The following is a 17,052-nucleotide window of genomic DNA, read 5'->3' on the forward strand; positions in this document are numbered from 1 at the left end:
CATTCCTCTGTTTCTCTTTTATATTCACACTGTAAAAAAAATAACAGTTCTCCTTGATGAGGACTATATACCAGTTCAATAACAGTATCATTATGACAGTTCTTTTTATATCCACATTTGTTTTAGAGAATAACTCAAACTGGAGCTTTATTCCCCTATTAAGCACAGAATATTACATAACAGCACAGACCTTGATAAACTTATTTTTAATGGCCATTACCTTATGGTAGCACATTTTCTTATGACTGAGGAAATTTCAAGCCTTTATCATCAAAAAAGTGGGAATGGCATGTAGTGTGCCAGTTAGTAAGGGTGCCAATAAACTGTATAGAAACTAAGGCATACAGTGTTCAGAAATTACTGTACAGCAGTTAACATGAACACAGACTATAATGACCGTATATTTAGGATGTGGGTGCGTGGCTTATATAAGCTGCACTGGGTGCACGTGAATACTAAAAATGTTTCAGCCAAACTTAGGTCTGCATGCATCACATCAATCCAAACTGAGGGCAGAGGGAGTTCTCACATTGCTTTTTAGGTTACTGATCTCTCATACCTGCAGTGAAGAGGAAATATTAAAACCTGTGCTTCCCACAAAGCAGGAAATGAAAAGGGGAGTTAATATTTCAAAACAAATCTCTAGCTATAAGAATAAACAAATTTGCAGCAGTATTCCTGAAATGTTTGGATGGGAGGCAAGACAGGGGGTGAGACACTGCGCAAACTGTGCTGAACAAATGAATGCACTAAAACAGACAGATGAAGCAATACGCCGATTCCAACAGCAGTGCAAGTGGAGGTAAAGCATTTCCATACGAACCTGGCTTTAAAAACTGGGCTGTCAAAAGAACAGTTAAATGTAACACAATGTAAGAATCTGTCCAGACACTAGTGTTTTTAATCTAGTACATTTTGTCTTTTTCCCCAATTTTTTTTTTTTGGCTTGCAAAGAAAAGAGAAATTATGTAACCAAAATGTGAAAGGCATTTTAATAAATTAACTGGTTCACTAAATGTTTACCATTTAAAAAAAAAACTAAAAATACTTAGGTAATTAATTTCCAAGCTAGATCTGCAAATGTACAGTGCATTTTGACTATAATGTGAAAAATAAAATTACATTACAAAGGTTAAACCAAGGAGATGTGTGGGACAGAAATAGAGAAAGATAAAGAAAGAAAAAGAGAGAAAGAGAGAGATATACAAGGCTTGTTTACACGTGACCTCTTGTGGACATCGAGGTGCTGAAATCCAGAAGAGACCTTTAAAGCTCGTCTAGCAGTCAAAAGTTTCAGGGAGCTGTCTGTCAGGTCAGTCATGGGTGTATCATGGGGGCAGCGTGTCTAACCTCCCTAGTAATGAAAATATTTATTGACTGAGGAGAATGGAAAACGGTGTGGTTGACTACTCTACAATATATACTCTCATGAATGCCAGACCTCCTCAACTTTTCAACCACCAATGCACTAACTCAGACACATGCTTACACACAATCTTTCCACTGTAAAGGCCCTAAAACCTCTCAGATATTCCAGTACCCAGAGTGGTAGCGGTTTCTCTATTTTTGCTTACAAATTAATGGGACACGCTTATGAAACAGTTTATTTATTGCCAACTCTGCAAAACCCTAGCGGTCTACCGTCATCACAGAGCAATAGATGCAGTTACATGCAAAAGTAAAAGAAAATAATTATAGATGGGAGATTATAGGTGGAATTTTTTTAATAACATTTCCCTCAGGAGAATCTGACCATTGTGACAACACACCACAAAACCGCATTAGACTCTGTATGGTCTTTGGTAACATTAAAAAAGACAACGGAATTGACATTAACGGCACTCGTACAGCCGCTTAAATGTTTCAATCGTGGAACAATCCTGATCAAATAAGATTAATGGACAATCCTAAAACTCATTTACAATTAACCAAATTAGTTATTTTGGGGGCTTCACAAAGGGAATTGGGACAACAAAATTTACCCTGAGTAATGCATCCCTCGATCTGCAATCCACAAATACAATGTATGGCTTTTCACGTTGTTTCGTGGTCCTAATGGGTGATCAAGTATAAGCGACAATGCCAAAAAGTAAACGTTATTTATGCAATTCTTTGTTGTTTCCCGACAGCCAAATTTGCGTTTTAAGTCAACATTAGTTGTATGATGACATCTAAAGAGAGGACTTCATCCAGGAACTCCCTGCAACACCTTACATAGAACATTAATATAAATCAGTTTAACACTAATTTAAATGGCCATTCTTGACCCAGAAACTAAGGTTAACTAAACTTTTTTTTGTCGTACTGAAAAGCCGTTTTGTTCCTGTCTGCCTGTCTAGTCAGCTCTGAAGAGAACTGTTTGTGAACTGTCAAATGTTTAGAACTTTGGGAACACCACAAACATGCAGTCCTTCATAGTGTAATATAGCACATGCTCTATACAACATAAAACATGCAAGTTCAAAAAAGGGAAGCAAAAATTTGAGAGCTTTACAAAGCTCAAGCTAATACATTACACGGCTGCAAAAAGGATGACCATTTACATCAGAATGCAGATTTAAATGGTCATTGTACTACATGTCAATTTTGTGTCCACTTTCCAAACATCATTCTGGCAACATCTTCAGTAAGTCCACGTCTGCTGTCAGTCTCTATCTGCTGACGCTGTGCTGTCAAGGGGAGCAAACCTGGTGTCCACAGCAAGAGGCTGCTCAGAGAGCAGGGTGAGAGGGGCACAGGAGGTTGCCCGGAGGCTGCCTGTTGTATATCTCTCGTAGGAGGAACGTAAGGAGAACTGTATGCTACCAAGTTAGAACATGCAAGACAAAGATGTTAGAGAAGATAGAAGAAATAAAAGTAAAGGAACAGACCCCCAAAAATCAACAACAACCTCTATCTGCCTAAAGAATAACGCACAACGAGTGGCAGAGGAGAAGTGGCGAGCACTGGCAGCAGCGCATACAGCTCCATCACGTTCAAGCAGAGTCTGACCAGGGCAGCTGTCACAGAAAGAGCCTTCACCTCCTATCTCATGCCTATACACTAAGGCCCCCTAAGTGGAATTGCCCAAACAGCCCTCTTGGCTCCAGCGCTGGTCTCTTGCTGTGGCTGTGTACACTATACATTTGAGGGCCAAGGACACAATCAGCAACACAGAAACATGACCAGGGAATGTCATCTACACTCAGACAGGATGGGTGCCTGGCTTGTCTTACTGGGGCATAGAGATGGAGTGTAAGGTGCCTATAGGGCATGAAGTGGTGGAAAGGGGAAAAGATCTGACAGACACTCCCACTTATTTGGTCCCCAGAGTGTACCTTAAGAGCTACACCAAGGTTTAAAAACTTTATGCTGTGGTTTCAGGGATATGCACTATTTTTATTACAGAGTGTGTGCCATGAGGCAGGTAGTGACAGCTGCCAGGGCAAGTTGGGTTTCCCTGCCCTCCTGAATCGCTGAGAGCTGTGTGCTGCAGCCATGCTGTCAGCCCTTTCAACAGACAATACCGCAGGAGCACACTTCACATCAGCCTGGTGATCAGACCCCCCTCCAGCTCACGTTTCGAAAAGTAGAATTTAAGGATTTAGGATCTAGGATTTTCAATCTGCCTTTACGCAAGTAACACAAGACAACAGTGTAAACTAAAGAAAAGGTCACTATATGTAACTGTCAAAAAAGGCTGAGTTAACTCCCTTTGTGACCTCTGTTTTTTTAAATTCATACTTTTTTTCATAACTTCCCTCTCTTTAAATGGTGAACATGAAATTAGTTAATCACAGTAAAGCAGTGACTAATGTGCCTTACAGAAATGTTTCCATTACTCCTAGGAGTCATCCTGTTTCCTTCAACCCCTCCAACTTTTGGTTGCGCTGGGTTAACCGCAAGGAAAAGCGATGTCAATTTTGCACATTTTCCACGATGCGCTAGGACTGCTCGCTGCTGGCCATGTCGAAGTGTCACAGGGCATGAAGTCGTATCAGGCTTTATGGTTTGGGTTCTGGTTCACATCAGCAAGCTCCTTCTCTCATAGGCAACAGAAGGTGCCCACGCACCTTCCCACCTACAAACGGAACAATTTAGAACAAATAACTTGATGCAGATATAACTGTAAAAACAGATTATTATTTGAATTAAATTTTTTGCCTTCTCTATGTTTAATCTCTAAAACATGTAAGGTATGTTTTTTTAGTTTTATTAAATTAACCATTACCTCAAAGCACACTACTTAGTCCTCCATTATTGCTGTTCTGTTGCGTTTGTTTACCCTAGGTTTTGTTTACATCTTAATTCTCTGGAACTAAGCAGCCTTGCTTTTTTTTTTATTTTATTTTTTAACTCTTTTGCAGTACTCCTAGCAGAAATGCCCTGAGTAATCCTCTAATACATTAGCAGGAACTAGCTTGCAATGCTGTTACTTTTGAGCAAACTGATCAAACTACAGGGGCTAACTCAACCAGTTTGTGAGAAACAAGGAGGGGGGTTACATATTTATTTGTGAGCATTAACTGTGAGCTACAAGCAATGGCCTCAAGTGTGCAAGGGTGCGGCACTGCAGCGAAACCGATATGGAGGGGAGAGAGGAGACTGAGGCTCTGGTTTGTTGAGCTTGCTCACCATGGAGCCTGGGAGGAGAGCTGCCTGCGGCATTATCTGTGTGCCTTGTCAGCAATAATTAAATAAATAACAATAAACTAATAATAATATACAAATAATGCAGTTCAGGTTGCACAAGCACCATGCCAGCACAGAACGACAGAGGGTACTGTACACCGAATCACTGTGTTGAAGAAGAGACAGAGAGAGGTCAAGAGACAAGAAGACCGAGAAAGAGTGAAAGAGAGAGATAGTGAGAGAAGCGTTACAGGAGACCCTAGGAGATAGGAATAGGAAAGCAGGAGCGTGCAAATACAAACCGGGTCATAGCTGCTTAGCTAATTGGGGCCAATTTGCTGCAGGAGAGAAATGTCGAACACCCCAAGTTGTGTACAATACAGGAAACTTCTGGCATCACACTCACACTCAGACAAAAACACAACCACTCTCTTGATAGTGTCTATGCTACGACAGACACGCAGCACATACACACCAATAGGCACTTTATTACAAAAAGCCAGCACTCTCGCATCTCGCACCGCCTCTCTCTCTGGAGTGGATACTGTGCTGTGTGGTTTTTCCTTAGGAATAGAACAGGTTTCCTAAGACCAAAACCAAATTATAATCAAATGTGAAAAAGATAAAAAGAAGCATATAAAGATTGGAAGGTGGCTTGATTTAGCACTTAGGCCTATCTCTACCAACTTAGCAACAGCTCAAATTCTCCTTTATCTCCCAGCCAGAGTGGGAACTTGGCCACTGTGGAATAAGAGATATTTATTTGGTCACAGAGCAAGGATTTATATCTCATGTTTTCCATTTATTTGGCTGCTTCACAAACATGTATTTTGCAGTGCTGTTGTTGGGGTGAGGACAGGCTGTGACTATGGGGTGTTAGAAAATGGGACAAAGATGGCAGGCAAACTTAGTCCGTGTGTGTGCGCACGCGCGAATCTAGGTAAGAATAGGGGCAGGGTGTTGTAAACCCACACCACCATAAACAAGGGTAACTAATGGAGCTTAACCTACTTTACTGACATTTCCCCCTCCTGTTGGGCTATTATTCAAGTGTATTTCAGAAATGCAGAGCACTGGTTACAATTAATGGCATTAAAAAAAGCCCTTATTTGGCAAACATTCTGATCAAGGGCAACTTACTATCAACCTCACAGACCCTCATGAGGTCAGTGGAATTTATAATGGTTCCTTTCTGGAGCAGCACAGCCCCTGAAACAGTCTCCCTCTGATTTAAAAGGCTGCAGCAAGTAAATGTGTCACGTTGGTGCCAAAACACAGGAGTCACAAACAGCCTATCAATGCAGCCACATTCAAAAAGACCCTCTCTATTGGCTCCCTGTCACCATGTAGCGGTGAACAACTGCCCGTTTTATACTGCAGCATTCCCAGGACTGGAGAGGGGCCAGGCAAAGCCATCCGCAGCTGAGGCGCTGAGTTATCGAATGCGTGCATCTTTATTCTATCAAGCCTATTCAATTCTTTCCTTTCACAGCCACACCAGTGCAGTGCAATAAATAGGACTGATACAGTTTTCCAAGGTGAAACCTAAACAGTTCAAAATGTCCAATAAAGTTTCTATTCGTGGTCAGTGTCCGTGCTTTAACATGGTGGGTCTCTTCAGCATTTGCAGTTTCAATTAAATTTGGCCCAGAACACTATCCACTCCAATGGCACTCTGCCAGTACACAAAATGTCATTTACTAACAGAAAAATAAGGAAGAAAATAATTTAGCCCTTATATTTCAAAAACCTACAGAGTGAAAAAAAATAAAAAATCATGGTGACTGTAAATGTCTTTTTCAGCCAAGTTAATTTTACCATTTTGATTTAAGCTACAAGAAAAACATGAATGAGGAATTTGGAGCTTTACTTGGAAAAAAGTGTGCTCATTTGCATGGAAGGGCTGTCCAGGAAGTCACGTGACATTGGCATGGGGCAGAGGGGGGTCTCAGTCCCTGCTTAGGCAGTCATCCATCCTCACACACTATGCACAGGCGGCCTGCTCCTTCAACGCGGGCAACGGGCACGGCCTTACCGATTCTATCGGCTTGTCCAGGGATGCCTGTTCCAGCTCCAGCTGGCCGTCGTCATATTGGTCAAAGTGATTCCCCCCCTGCAAAGGAAGCAAGGTTATATGCAGCTGCTCAGCATACAATACAATACAGGCAGGTTTTCTCCGAGAGATCTAAGTAGGACAAGCTGCACAAGAACTCAGAAATTCCAAAATTTTAAAGAGGAGAAATAAGGAATGGAGACCCTGTACAGCATGTAACTAAGGATCAATAAAATATCGAAGAAATTTAAGATAACATACACAATTTTGAGCTTATATTTCAGCATCATGCATACTGCAAAGGCAGCATTTGAAACACAGAAGACTTCTTAACCTGTAGCCACATGAACACTATGCTGAATGAGGGCACTGATTCTGAAAAAGCAGCAGCAAGCCTGTGAAGAAGAGATTCCATAAATTACTTTCCTCATGCCTCCAACTTTCACACAACTTATTTAACCTTTAATATTGGACTCCACATCCGTATTTTGCTGTATATTTCTAATAGATCTTTATTTCTGTTATTCCACATTTTTAGACCACTATATTTTTTTATTACCACTATATTTTTATCTTACTTTATTTATTCTATCCTATTTTCATCATTATATATTCTTCATACTTGTGCAGTATGCTTCTATTTCTACTTTATTTGCACTGCCTTATATTATCTCTTTGCTAGTCTGTATTACGGACAGTCTGAAAAACATTTTGCTGCATGTCATACTAAGTACGGTTGTGTATGTGACAAACCTGAACTTGAATAACTTCAGTACAGTGAACATTAACACGGAACAGACTCCAAGGACAGAAACCAGAAACTATTGAAGACAGAGGCATGCCACGGAACCCTTTTCCTTTTTAGGTGTGATAAATGCATTCTATGGAAAAGTAGGACAGGGATGGAAGTCAGGAACAGAACACAGAGCTGGAAGGTTTTCCATCCCATCCAAACACTAATATGGGTCTCTAACAGACCATTAATGACAGAGTGGAACTTGCAACAGGTGATGTCATTGATCAGGAACAGGAAACAACACAAATTTCCCATGACAAATAAAAACACATAGAAAAATCTCTATTCTTCCTATTATTGTCCTTTTTGCAAGCCATCCTGTTTTTCTTTTCTTTATGCAACACTTAACAGAAAACCCACGGTAAAACCATATATGGATGCATTCAATTTAAATGTTCTTCATACATAAATAAGAGGAAATGCTCACTACATAAGCCTGACTATCTAGCTAAAGACAACTGTCATATTACGAGAAACCAGATAGCTAAGTGTCTTGCACTTAGAAGTCAGTGCTCTTTTGTTTCTGAAAACACCTTAATCTGCTAACGGTCCTGTTGTGGTTAAAAAAAAAAAAAAAAAAAAAATCACATCAGAAAAATATAAATCCCTACAAAGACATGCTTCTTGACATACCTGAGAAAATGGGCAACATTTTCATTTAAAGCTTATATTAAACAGAGGCCTTTGAATAAGATCTCTAAAACTATAAACATCTTGTTTTTGCTTTATCTAATGTATGACTATTGAATCAGGAAAAGATGGCCTAAGATAGGTATCAATGGCAGAAATCAACACCAGCCTACTTTCAACCCAAGTACTGATATAATTTCAATAATTGTCTGTTTTAATGAGCATTCAGCACCATTTTAGCATAAGAAAAAGAGGACATTAGCCAAAAGGTGACCTGTAAAATGTTAAAAAGATGATTATAGAGGTTCATGAAAAACTATTGTACCTGTTTCCATACAAATATTTCAGTGCCTATTACCATTCTGCTTAAAGGTAGAGGGCTTAGAACTGATGATACCCCTCACCTTGAATTGTTTTATTTGGTCATCATTGCTAACTAAGGAATTCAAATTGCTGTTCCATCTAAAATTCTCAACGGCTATCAATCTTAAGCACCAGACTGACTGCTACATCAAGGCTTTTAAACGGGATCGAAAGTTACACTGCACATGAATATTTAACTGTGGAGTTAAACTAAATGCCAAGACTATAATACCTTCAGATTAATAAAGGAAAAAAACCATTGTGGATTATTCATTCAAGAACTTTATGGACCAAGTGACAGAGAAGATGCTGACAAAAATGAAAACCTACGTTGTGTGCTCCAGTTACTAAAGTACACTAATAAGCCATTAGAGAGTGGATGCTCTGTGTGGATACAATTTATCCACAGATCAGCAGTTCTGCTAATGGCTGCAACTTCCAGTGTGGACTGACTTGATGTGCGCCCAGCTATTGCGCTGCTATCAGATGAGCTAATCTTCAGCACACAGCAGGGATATTACATCAGACCACAATGAAGTCCAGCCCTGAAAGAAGCAGGATACACAGCTTTTTTTTGGGACTATTTATTTGATGATGTTCCCATTAATAACAATGTTTACCAAAAACTAACAAAGACTTTCAGACCTTCAGATTATGAGAGCAACATGCTACCTAGTGGGCCAACAAAGCAAACTAAAAAGAATGACTCTAACGCACCTGTTATAAACTTCTTGTTGGCATGAAACAGACATAAAACACATGTATAAACATATTTAAAAGATGATACTGCTAGTCAGGAAACGTCACTTGTTTCAGTACTGTTAAGATATTTATTTGCATGCAAATCTCAAAACACACTAGGCAAGGATATAAAACAAGACTAATATTACAAACTGTACTAGTAAGCATGGTAAAACTGACAGTTTTTTCTTTTTTTTTTTCTTTTTTAAAGAGTGAAAGAATCAAATGAAGGGTAATTGTGCTAAAGCCCAGGAGATCTGCTTTGGGTGTTCTTTGGCCAGTGTTCATATCGCGATGGCCCCTGGAAGAGTACAGCTGAAACCCCAAATGTCACATGCTCAAGCAGCAGCCACGGAATAAAAATTCAAGGGGAAGAGGATTGTATGTGTCACCTCTGATGGCCAGCTGCTACAAAACAAGTGGAGAGCTAACAGGGACAGCTGAGCCAATTTTTCATATTCCCCATCAATTCAGGCACTAAATCCCCTCATTAACATCTACTAGACAAAAAGGAGATTTTTAAAAAAAATTTTCATCCCAACACTTCATGGCACATTCTCAGCACCTAGATCTTATTTAAAAAATGTAATAAATCTCTTGAAATGTAACACATTCCAAAAATTATATGGAAACCGACAATACCTTTTAGTATTTCCAAAGACAGTGAAAGGGGAGGAGAACTGCAACTTATAATGAGGGCAAACTCCAAAGAAAGGGCACAGGTGTAAGACCCTTGTCACATTGACCTCTAGTAGCATCATCAGAAGTGAAAGTCAAACACAAAACTGTTATAACCCTGACCTATAGAGTTCAGCCAGAACTCTGTTCCCCAGATCCTGACACCAGTGAAAACAACGCTTGCTTCACTTTTCATATTTAAGGACAAACTTCTTAAGAGCCATACTTCTCAATTTCATAGCAAAACGCCCTATTTTTGAAAAATATACAAATGACGAACAGACCTACAAGAACTGACCTGCATGCTGTGCTAAGTCAGTAATAGTAATAATTCAATTTAAATTATCACTACCATGTTATCCTAGCATCCCAAGTAGCATGTAGTTAGTAAGAAACAAGTGTGATAATGCAACATTAAAATATAATAATTTAGTGAGTTTGTAGTTATGAGAAGTCTACAATGAAAAGAAAATTAAAAACATAACTGCATCCAAGTTATAGATTACCTACAGTAAAATGTCAAATACCAAGTACAAATTAATATTACGCAAGTAAGACTTGTTTTCTTTTCAAGATAACGCTTAGATTTATGCTTTAGTGAGACTCCAATGGTGAGCCACATCTGAAAGGCTGTAACAGTCAATACAGTTCAAAGGAGATATATATATATATATATATTTTTTTTTTTTTTAATCTGCACCATCAACAATATTAATGGACTAGATACTCAGCAATTCTTATGCAGAACCTTATGTAAGCCTCACATGCTTGGAGGAGTGCTGAACTTTTTCTTTTTTCTCTTTGTATCAAGTCTACAGTTTCTTTTAAAAAATTGTTAATAGCTATATAACGTTCTCAAAATATAAAGAAAACAAAACCAGAGCAGTTGTGCACTTCTTCACACAGTAAGGCACCAAATTAACCTAGATTTCACAGTTTAACACACACACAAAATTTTTTCCTCTCTTATAATCACAGAAAAACTGCACAGCTGAGTCCTGTGAGCCCCATGGATGCCTCTCTCTGAGATGAGCCACGGGATGATGCCACGTGGTTGACACTTCTCTCCAAACGGACAGGTTACCATCAATAACGCTCCATGTCAAGAAGACCAAGCCAGTGGCTCTGCTTTTAGGCATCCAGACCTGGAGAAAGGGTTTCACACAATATTCAATCTAACCCAAGCCTTTTCACCTACCTCCAAAAATAGCTACTTGGAAGTTGAGTTTACCAAGTCAAATACCTGCCTTATAACAAGTTAGATTTCACATTTCAGAATTGTGAAAAACTTTTAAGAATGTGAAAATAATAGTCCCTGTCTTGTATTTCCATTACCTCTGAACAACTAAAACGGTCTATGCGGGCATGAAAACTGCACTTCGTGTGTTACAGTGGTTTACACTTATTCATTTAGCTGATGCTTTTCTCCAAAGGGACTTGCGGTGTTGAGGTTACAATCATTTACCCATTTATACAGCTGGGTAATTTTACTGGAGCAATTTAGGGTAAATACCTTGCTCAAGGGTACTACAGCCAGAGGTGAGGCTCAAACCTGTGACCTTTGGGTCCAAAGCTAGTAGCTCTAACCACTACGCTACCAGCTATCCCAAACTTCGCCTGAGGCCCTAGATGAACGCAGATTACTACTAAGAGTTTCTAAAACACCTATCAAGAAAAACTTTTTAAAAATTATAGTGACGCACTCAGACACTCTTAAAATGAGATGGAGTGCTATGGTAGCAACAGCTCTGCAACCTTAGAACAAAACCAGGCTCATGAGCATTCTTTGGACCACCAAACACACCAACATGGTGAAAGCTGAAGCACTGTGAACTAGTTGCAACTCCCCACCCCATGAGAAAATGAGCAAATATGCTCATGGAACTGCTGAAAAGCAGCCAGGAGGGGACAGGGTCTAAGAATATGGCAGGAGAGCAGTCACAGCTAGAGCTATATTTATCACAGACCTGTTCATAACTTGTCCATGCAAGCCAGAGAATGATGTTTGTGTTTTTTGAAATACTGTTTTCATTCACATTACTGAATATATAAAGTAATATTTTTACAATATTAAAATGACCTGATATATGTTCTTTAAAAAAAAGCAGGAAGGAGACATTTTCTGTATATCCTTCTTTCTTGAGTCAAACTCATTTTCTGATCAAATTAACAAAACACTAGATAAGATGTAACAATATTTAAAACAAAAGATCATGTGAAATCGTAATACTTTCTTCTGGAGAACTGTAATAAAAGTGAAAACCAGTGACCATCTACTTGTCCACAAAGACCATGCTTTGAACAAGAAATGGTAAATATCCATTTCGCAATTTATAGTTTCCAATTTCAGTTCTTAGTCCTACAGGCAATGTCATACATAACTGATGCACAAGGTTAAAATAAACGCTGAAGCGGCGAGCACTCAGCTTTGCATTAGCATCAGCTTCTGTCTGCATTCCACACAACTGCCTATATGGAGGGTCTCCACACTCTCATTGAAGGGCAGGAACAGCTGGCAAAGAGGATTAACACCAATGGAACACTGGTGTCCACCAGATCTACTGTGGTGGAAGGATCCTGGGCTGCAGGACAAAAAATATCCTAAAATGAATATGCAGACAAAGAGGTAATGGTTAAACTGTCCTGAGCCAAATGTTATCCAAGTGGGCATGGGTTTGCATGGGTTTTCTGGCTCTCCACACACAGCCAGAAACATTATTACAGAAAGATTTGTCAACCTCAAAAACAACTATTTCAATCACACCTTTGATCTCTAAAGCAGAACTAATAATTGTGGCATAAGGATTTCATCTGGCATGACAGCAGTCAGAATTATTTTCACTTGTCTGTTTAAAATACACAAAAACACAAAAGACACAAGCATCCTGCTAAGCTGAGAGGACAGTCAGTATGAATGAGTCGAGCTGTGACAACTGAAACCACAGCAGAAATGCCAATAAATATTTTAATGAGCCTAGACAGACAGGCCTTGCAGGACTGTCAGGTCAGAGAGACAGAACCAGGGAGTGGGTTACAAAAGCACTATATAACCTCAGATGTCACTGCAGACAGCTGGCCCTACGCTGGACCAGGTGGGGTACTGAGTGGTCACCATCCTGGAAGTCCTTTATCAACATATCATAGAGTGGATTTTCATACCGAGCCACAGAAACCTGGGTTCCATCGAAAGAACAAAGTAACGCAAAGGGAGAAAACACATTAAGAGTCCTGAGACACAAACGTTACATAAGAAGAAAAATGCATCCACTGAAGTGTGTGTGTGTTGGACAGTTCTGAGACACTGCAGTAAGAATCTAGCAGCATTCCCATTCAGCACAATAGTCATGGCTACAACCTTGAGTAGTTACTAGCTTTCATTTAACAGAACAACTCATCCTTTTCTTACCTCCACCTTCTTGTATCTGCTCTTTTATGCAATAACGTTAGTAACAGTCACACGCCACATATTATTTGACATGGTTAAGGTTTGCGGTAGGCACACTCCTGATATGCGAGACCAGAATCTAAGTGACTTAAGTAAACTTAATCAATTCTTCATTCATTTACATGTAAATTCAGTGTACAAGCTTCCCTTAAGGTGTAATTTTACATACATTACACAAAAACCAAGTATGACAGGTGTAGATAATAGCTGCCTGTAGACACAAATGCATTAAAGTGAGTTAAATAAAGGTCAAAAGTAAAATTGCCATGTAAAGGGTATCAATGTTGACTTTCCTTTTCGGAGAAAATTCGACCTTTATCTTTGCACAAGTCTTCTTAAAATATTTAAATGGAAACCCACAGCTTTAACAAGAGCCTATTTTAAAAATAAGGTAGAAACAAAAACGCTCCAATCCAGAGGGTAGTGAAGCGCAGAAAGTAGTGCAGTGGTTACAGTAGACAGCCAACTTAAAGACCCATCGAATCCCCATTCCTGTTGCAGTACCTCTGAGAAAGGTAGATACTTCAACTTGCTACAGTAAAAATTACACCACTGTATAATCTGGCAAATCATTCTAAGCAGCTCTGAATACAAGGAAAATATTTTCAGTTAAAATATTCCTGTTTCAAACACTGAGCAAACTGCAAAGTCAAGATTTACATTTTGATGGCCTTAAACCAAAACAAGATCGAAATCTGAACCAGCTATAATGGATGACATAAAAACTGGGCTTCAAATTGCGCTGCGGCTTGTTTTCTGCATTGTCCACTGTAGTCAGGGAAGTAAACATCTATGCAGTAGAGTAATGAATAGATGACTGCAACAAAAGTGGCTTATATTTTCTGGCCCAGCTGTGACAGCTGCTGCCAGGGCAAGCACAGTGCTAAGTGATACGTGAGGGCAGAAGAGAAGATGACATTGGTGGGGACATGCGGTTCTATGGTCATTTACCAACGACGGTTGCAGAACACAAAATCTACAGCCATCCTCCAGGCTGATTTCCATGAGTGCACTAATGCAATGCAACTCAGTGCCCTTAAAATATTGTGCAGGAACACAAAAAATGAGTTTTAGCCACTTAAAAATTTCCATTCAGCATCTGGAAAAACAAACCTAAACAGAATGTAAACCGTTTGTTACGATGGACAAGGTTGAATGCTAAAAATTAAACAACCACAAATTCAAATATTAATTGGGGACTTAGACTGATTTATTTCCAATTTAAAGATCATCAGTTTTGTACATAATGCCTAGATCTTTGCATTTGCTGCTGTGGAGACTGCAAAATCAATGGATGGTTATTTAAAAATTATGTAAATTTAAAGCAACCAGAAGCCCAATAAGATATAAGTATGGAAACTGCTCCAGTAATAATACCTCAGGGCAGAGAACATTTTAAATCTATAAAGAAGACTGAGCCCTCAGTTTTAAAGGATTACATTAGGTAAAAGTTAAACTAAAACATAAACACATAAAACACAGGAAGTTGTCTCAGAGAGTTTACATTTTAAAATTAGTAGAAAATCCTAGATAACCCAAATTTTATTAATTGAACCGTGAGGAAAACTATGTTGTTTAAATAAGTATAGTCGGCATGATTCTGGTGCTTAGGACCATAGTTGCACTGATTGGGACATTTAAGTTTATTCTACTTTAGCCCACAGGATTACAAAGTATTCAATAAAAAGCACATGGAAGATACTTTGTAGATGTAATCGCCTGAATCATAATTTTTTAAAATACTAACTGTAACTACATAAAAACATAGTTTCATGATGTGGTACTACTGAAAATGTTTTAGAAACTTGACCAATCTATAGAAATGTTTGTTTTTTCAAAGATAAACATACAGTATCTTAATGAGTCCCATATTCATGACAGCACCCTAAACATGTTCCTTCCATCTCTATCAAGTCTATGAACATGTGAAAATTCTACTTGAGTGACGACTAAACTGCAGTAACCAGCTGGCTTCTGAAAAATTCATTTTCAATAAACGTAATTATACATTTGATCAATACTTTGATATAAGAGTAGCGTTGGCAAAAGTACTACATAATGTTATAATGCACGTAACAATTTTACTAACAATTCACTTACTTGGCACCTTGCTTGACCTGCACCTCACTACCATAAAACATAGTCTATAAACATGGCATCGAGTTGAACATGCATTAGAACTAAAATATAGTGGAACTCAAACATTTACATCCGCAGATAACTTATCTCAATTTGAGGAGAAAAAATTTAATTCAAAAAGACATTCAACCTGCACCTTTTTTTATTTACGTGCCGAAAAACTGAGGGGACACACACAGCCAACGGATTTGACACTGCTGCCCGCAACAGTCCAAGTATTGTATGGCTGCACAAGTCCAGTTCATTAAATTCATTATTTATGCTCCTGGATATAAAGTGTCAACAAACATGAACAAAGAATGCAACTGTTCACCTTGATACAAGACTTAACACTTAAATTGCATTTTTTGTGGAAGCAGTGTGCGGAATAACGACAAAGTTTTATCGTCACAATTCTACATACACTATCACATGTCTGATAGTCAAACATCAATGGGCCAAGTGTGTTAAAATACAACCACATAGATTTCCCTAAAACACCAGCAATTGTTCTATCTCCTTTACCAATTACAAATGAAACCAGCAATTGAAACTAAATTTTTAAAAAAAGAAAGGATTTCCAACACAATGTCAAGCTGTGAAGGTTACAGATGCCATGTCTTATCTAGAGAAATGGATTGTCGCCTTCTTTCAAAAAGACGACGAGGTTAACCCTTGGGGGTGCACACAGCGACTAGGGAGCAAAACAGTCAAGTTGTCTCCAGGCTCAAGAGTGCAGTGAAAATTCACATAAAGCGAAAAGCTGCTGCAAAGCGGACTTTAACTCCTACCACAAAATACAGTAACTAAACGTTCAGGAGAAGGTGAAATGCTTTATTTACATTTATTCATTTAGCTGACATTTCTTCCCCCAAAGCAAATTATGTAGGTGCTTACAATGATTTACCCATTTACATAGCTGGGTAATTTTACTGGAGCACTGCACATTTATTCATTTAGCTGATGTTTTTCTCCAAAGCAACTTACAATATTAGTCTACCCACAATCATTCACCCATTTTTACAGCTGGGTAATTACCCTGGAGCATTTTTAGGGTAAATACCTTGTTCAAGGATACTACAGCTGGAAGTGGGAAGCGAACCTACGACCTTCGGGTGCACACACAGGCAGTAGCTCCAACCACTACACCACCAGCTGTCCAGCTTACATCACATTTACCATATTCTTTACACATTTCATGGTATTATAAAATAAGGACAGCAAAAGATGTTGAGCCAAAAACGACCAGAAATATATTTCAATTTCAGTGTAGACTATTTTAATGTGGTTCTACCATGATTTAGTAAACTGACTGCAAAGCTGCTACCGCCGGGGTGTTCAACAAATTTGGGGACAAATTAAATATAATGTAAACAGAGAGAGCAGATATTTGTTGTGAAGAGCAGTGGGGCAGTGAGCGCGTGACAGGGTGGGTGATGAGCGAACTACTAGTAGCTACACGTACTTAGAAAATAACTAGAAAATAACTAGTAGGGACTAGTTACCTTCTTCAAAATGACCCACTTATCATCGATACGGAAGTGACCGAAATCCGAATTAAACCAAGCGACGTACCGGACACATGACGTTCTAGATAACAGTCACAACTAGTAACTA

At 38.9% G+C, this 17,052-nt stretch overlaps 1 protein-coding gene across 5 annotated transcripts in view; it reads right to left on the reverse strand.

The window, feature by feature from the left end:
• Positions 1-17,052, reverse strand: part of gpatch8 (G patch domain containing 8) — a 43,979-nt gene that overhangs the window by 26,329 nt on the left and 598 nt on the right. For 3 of the 5 annotated variants that reach the window (XM_018741971.2, XM_018741969.2, XM_018741970.2), the window contains exons 1-3: positions 6,647-6,723; positions 4,914-4,949; positions 824-841 (exon numbers count right to left, since the gene is read on the reverse strand). Coding sequence is in view for 1 of the 5 variants with exons in the window: in XM_018741968.2 (XP_018597484.2) it covers positions 6,647-6,724 (78 nt within the window). In the remaining 4 variants the exon portion in view is untranslated. Of the gene's footprint in view, positions 1-823; positions 842-4,913; positions 4,950-6,646; positions 6,725-17,052 lie in introns of those variants that run through there. The other 2 variants (XM_029249248.1, XM_018741968.2) reach the window with 2 other exon arrangements.

Source organism: Scleropages formosus, chromosome 25, assembly GCF_900964775.1.
Source record: "Scleropages formosus chromosome 25, fSclFor1.1, whole genome shotgun sequence".
Lineage (NCBI taxonomy): Eukaryota > Metazoa > Chordata > Actinopteri > Osteoglossiformes > Osteoglossidae > Scleropages > Scleropages formosus.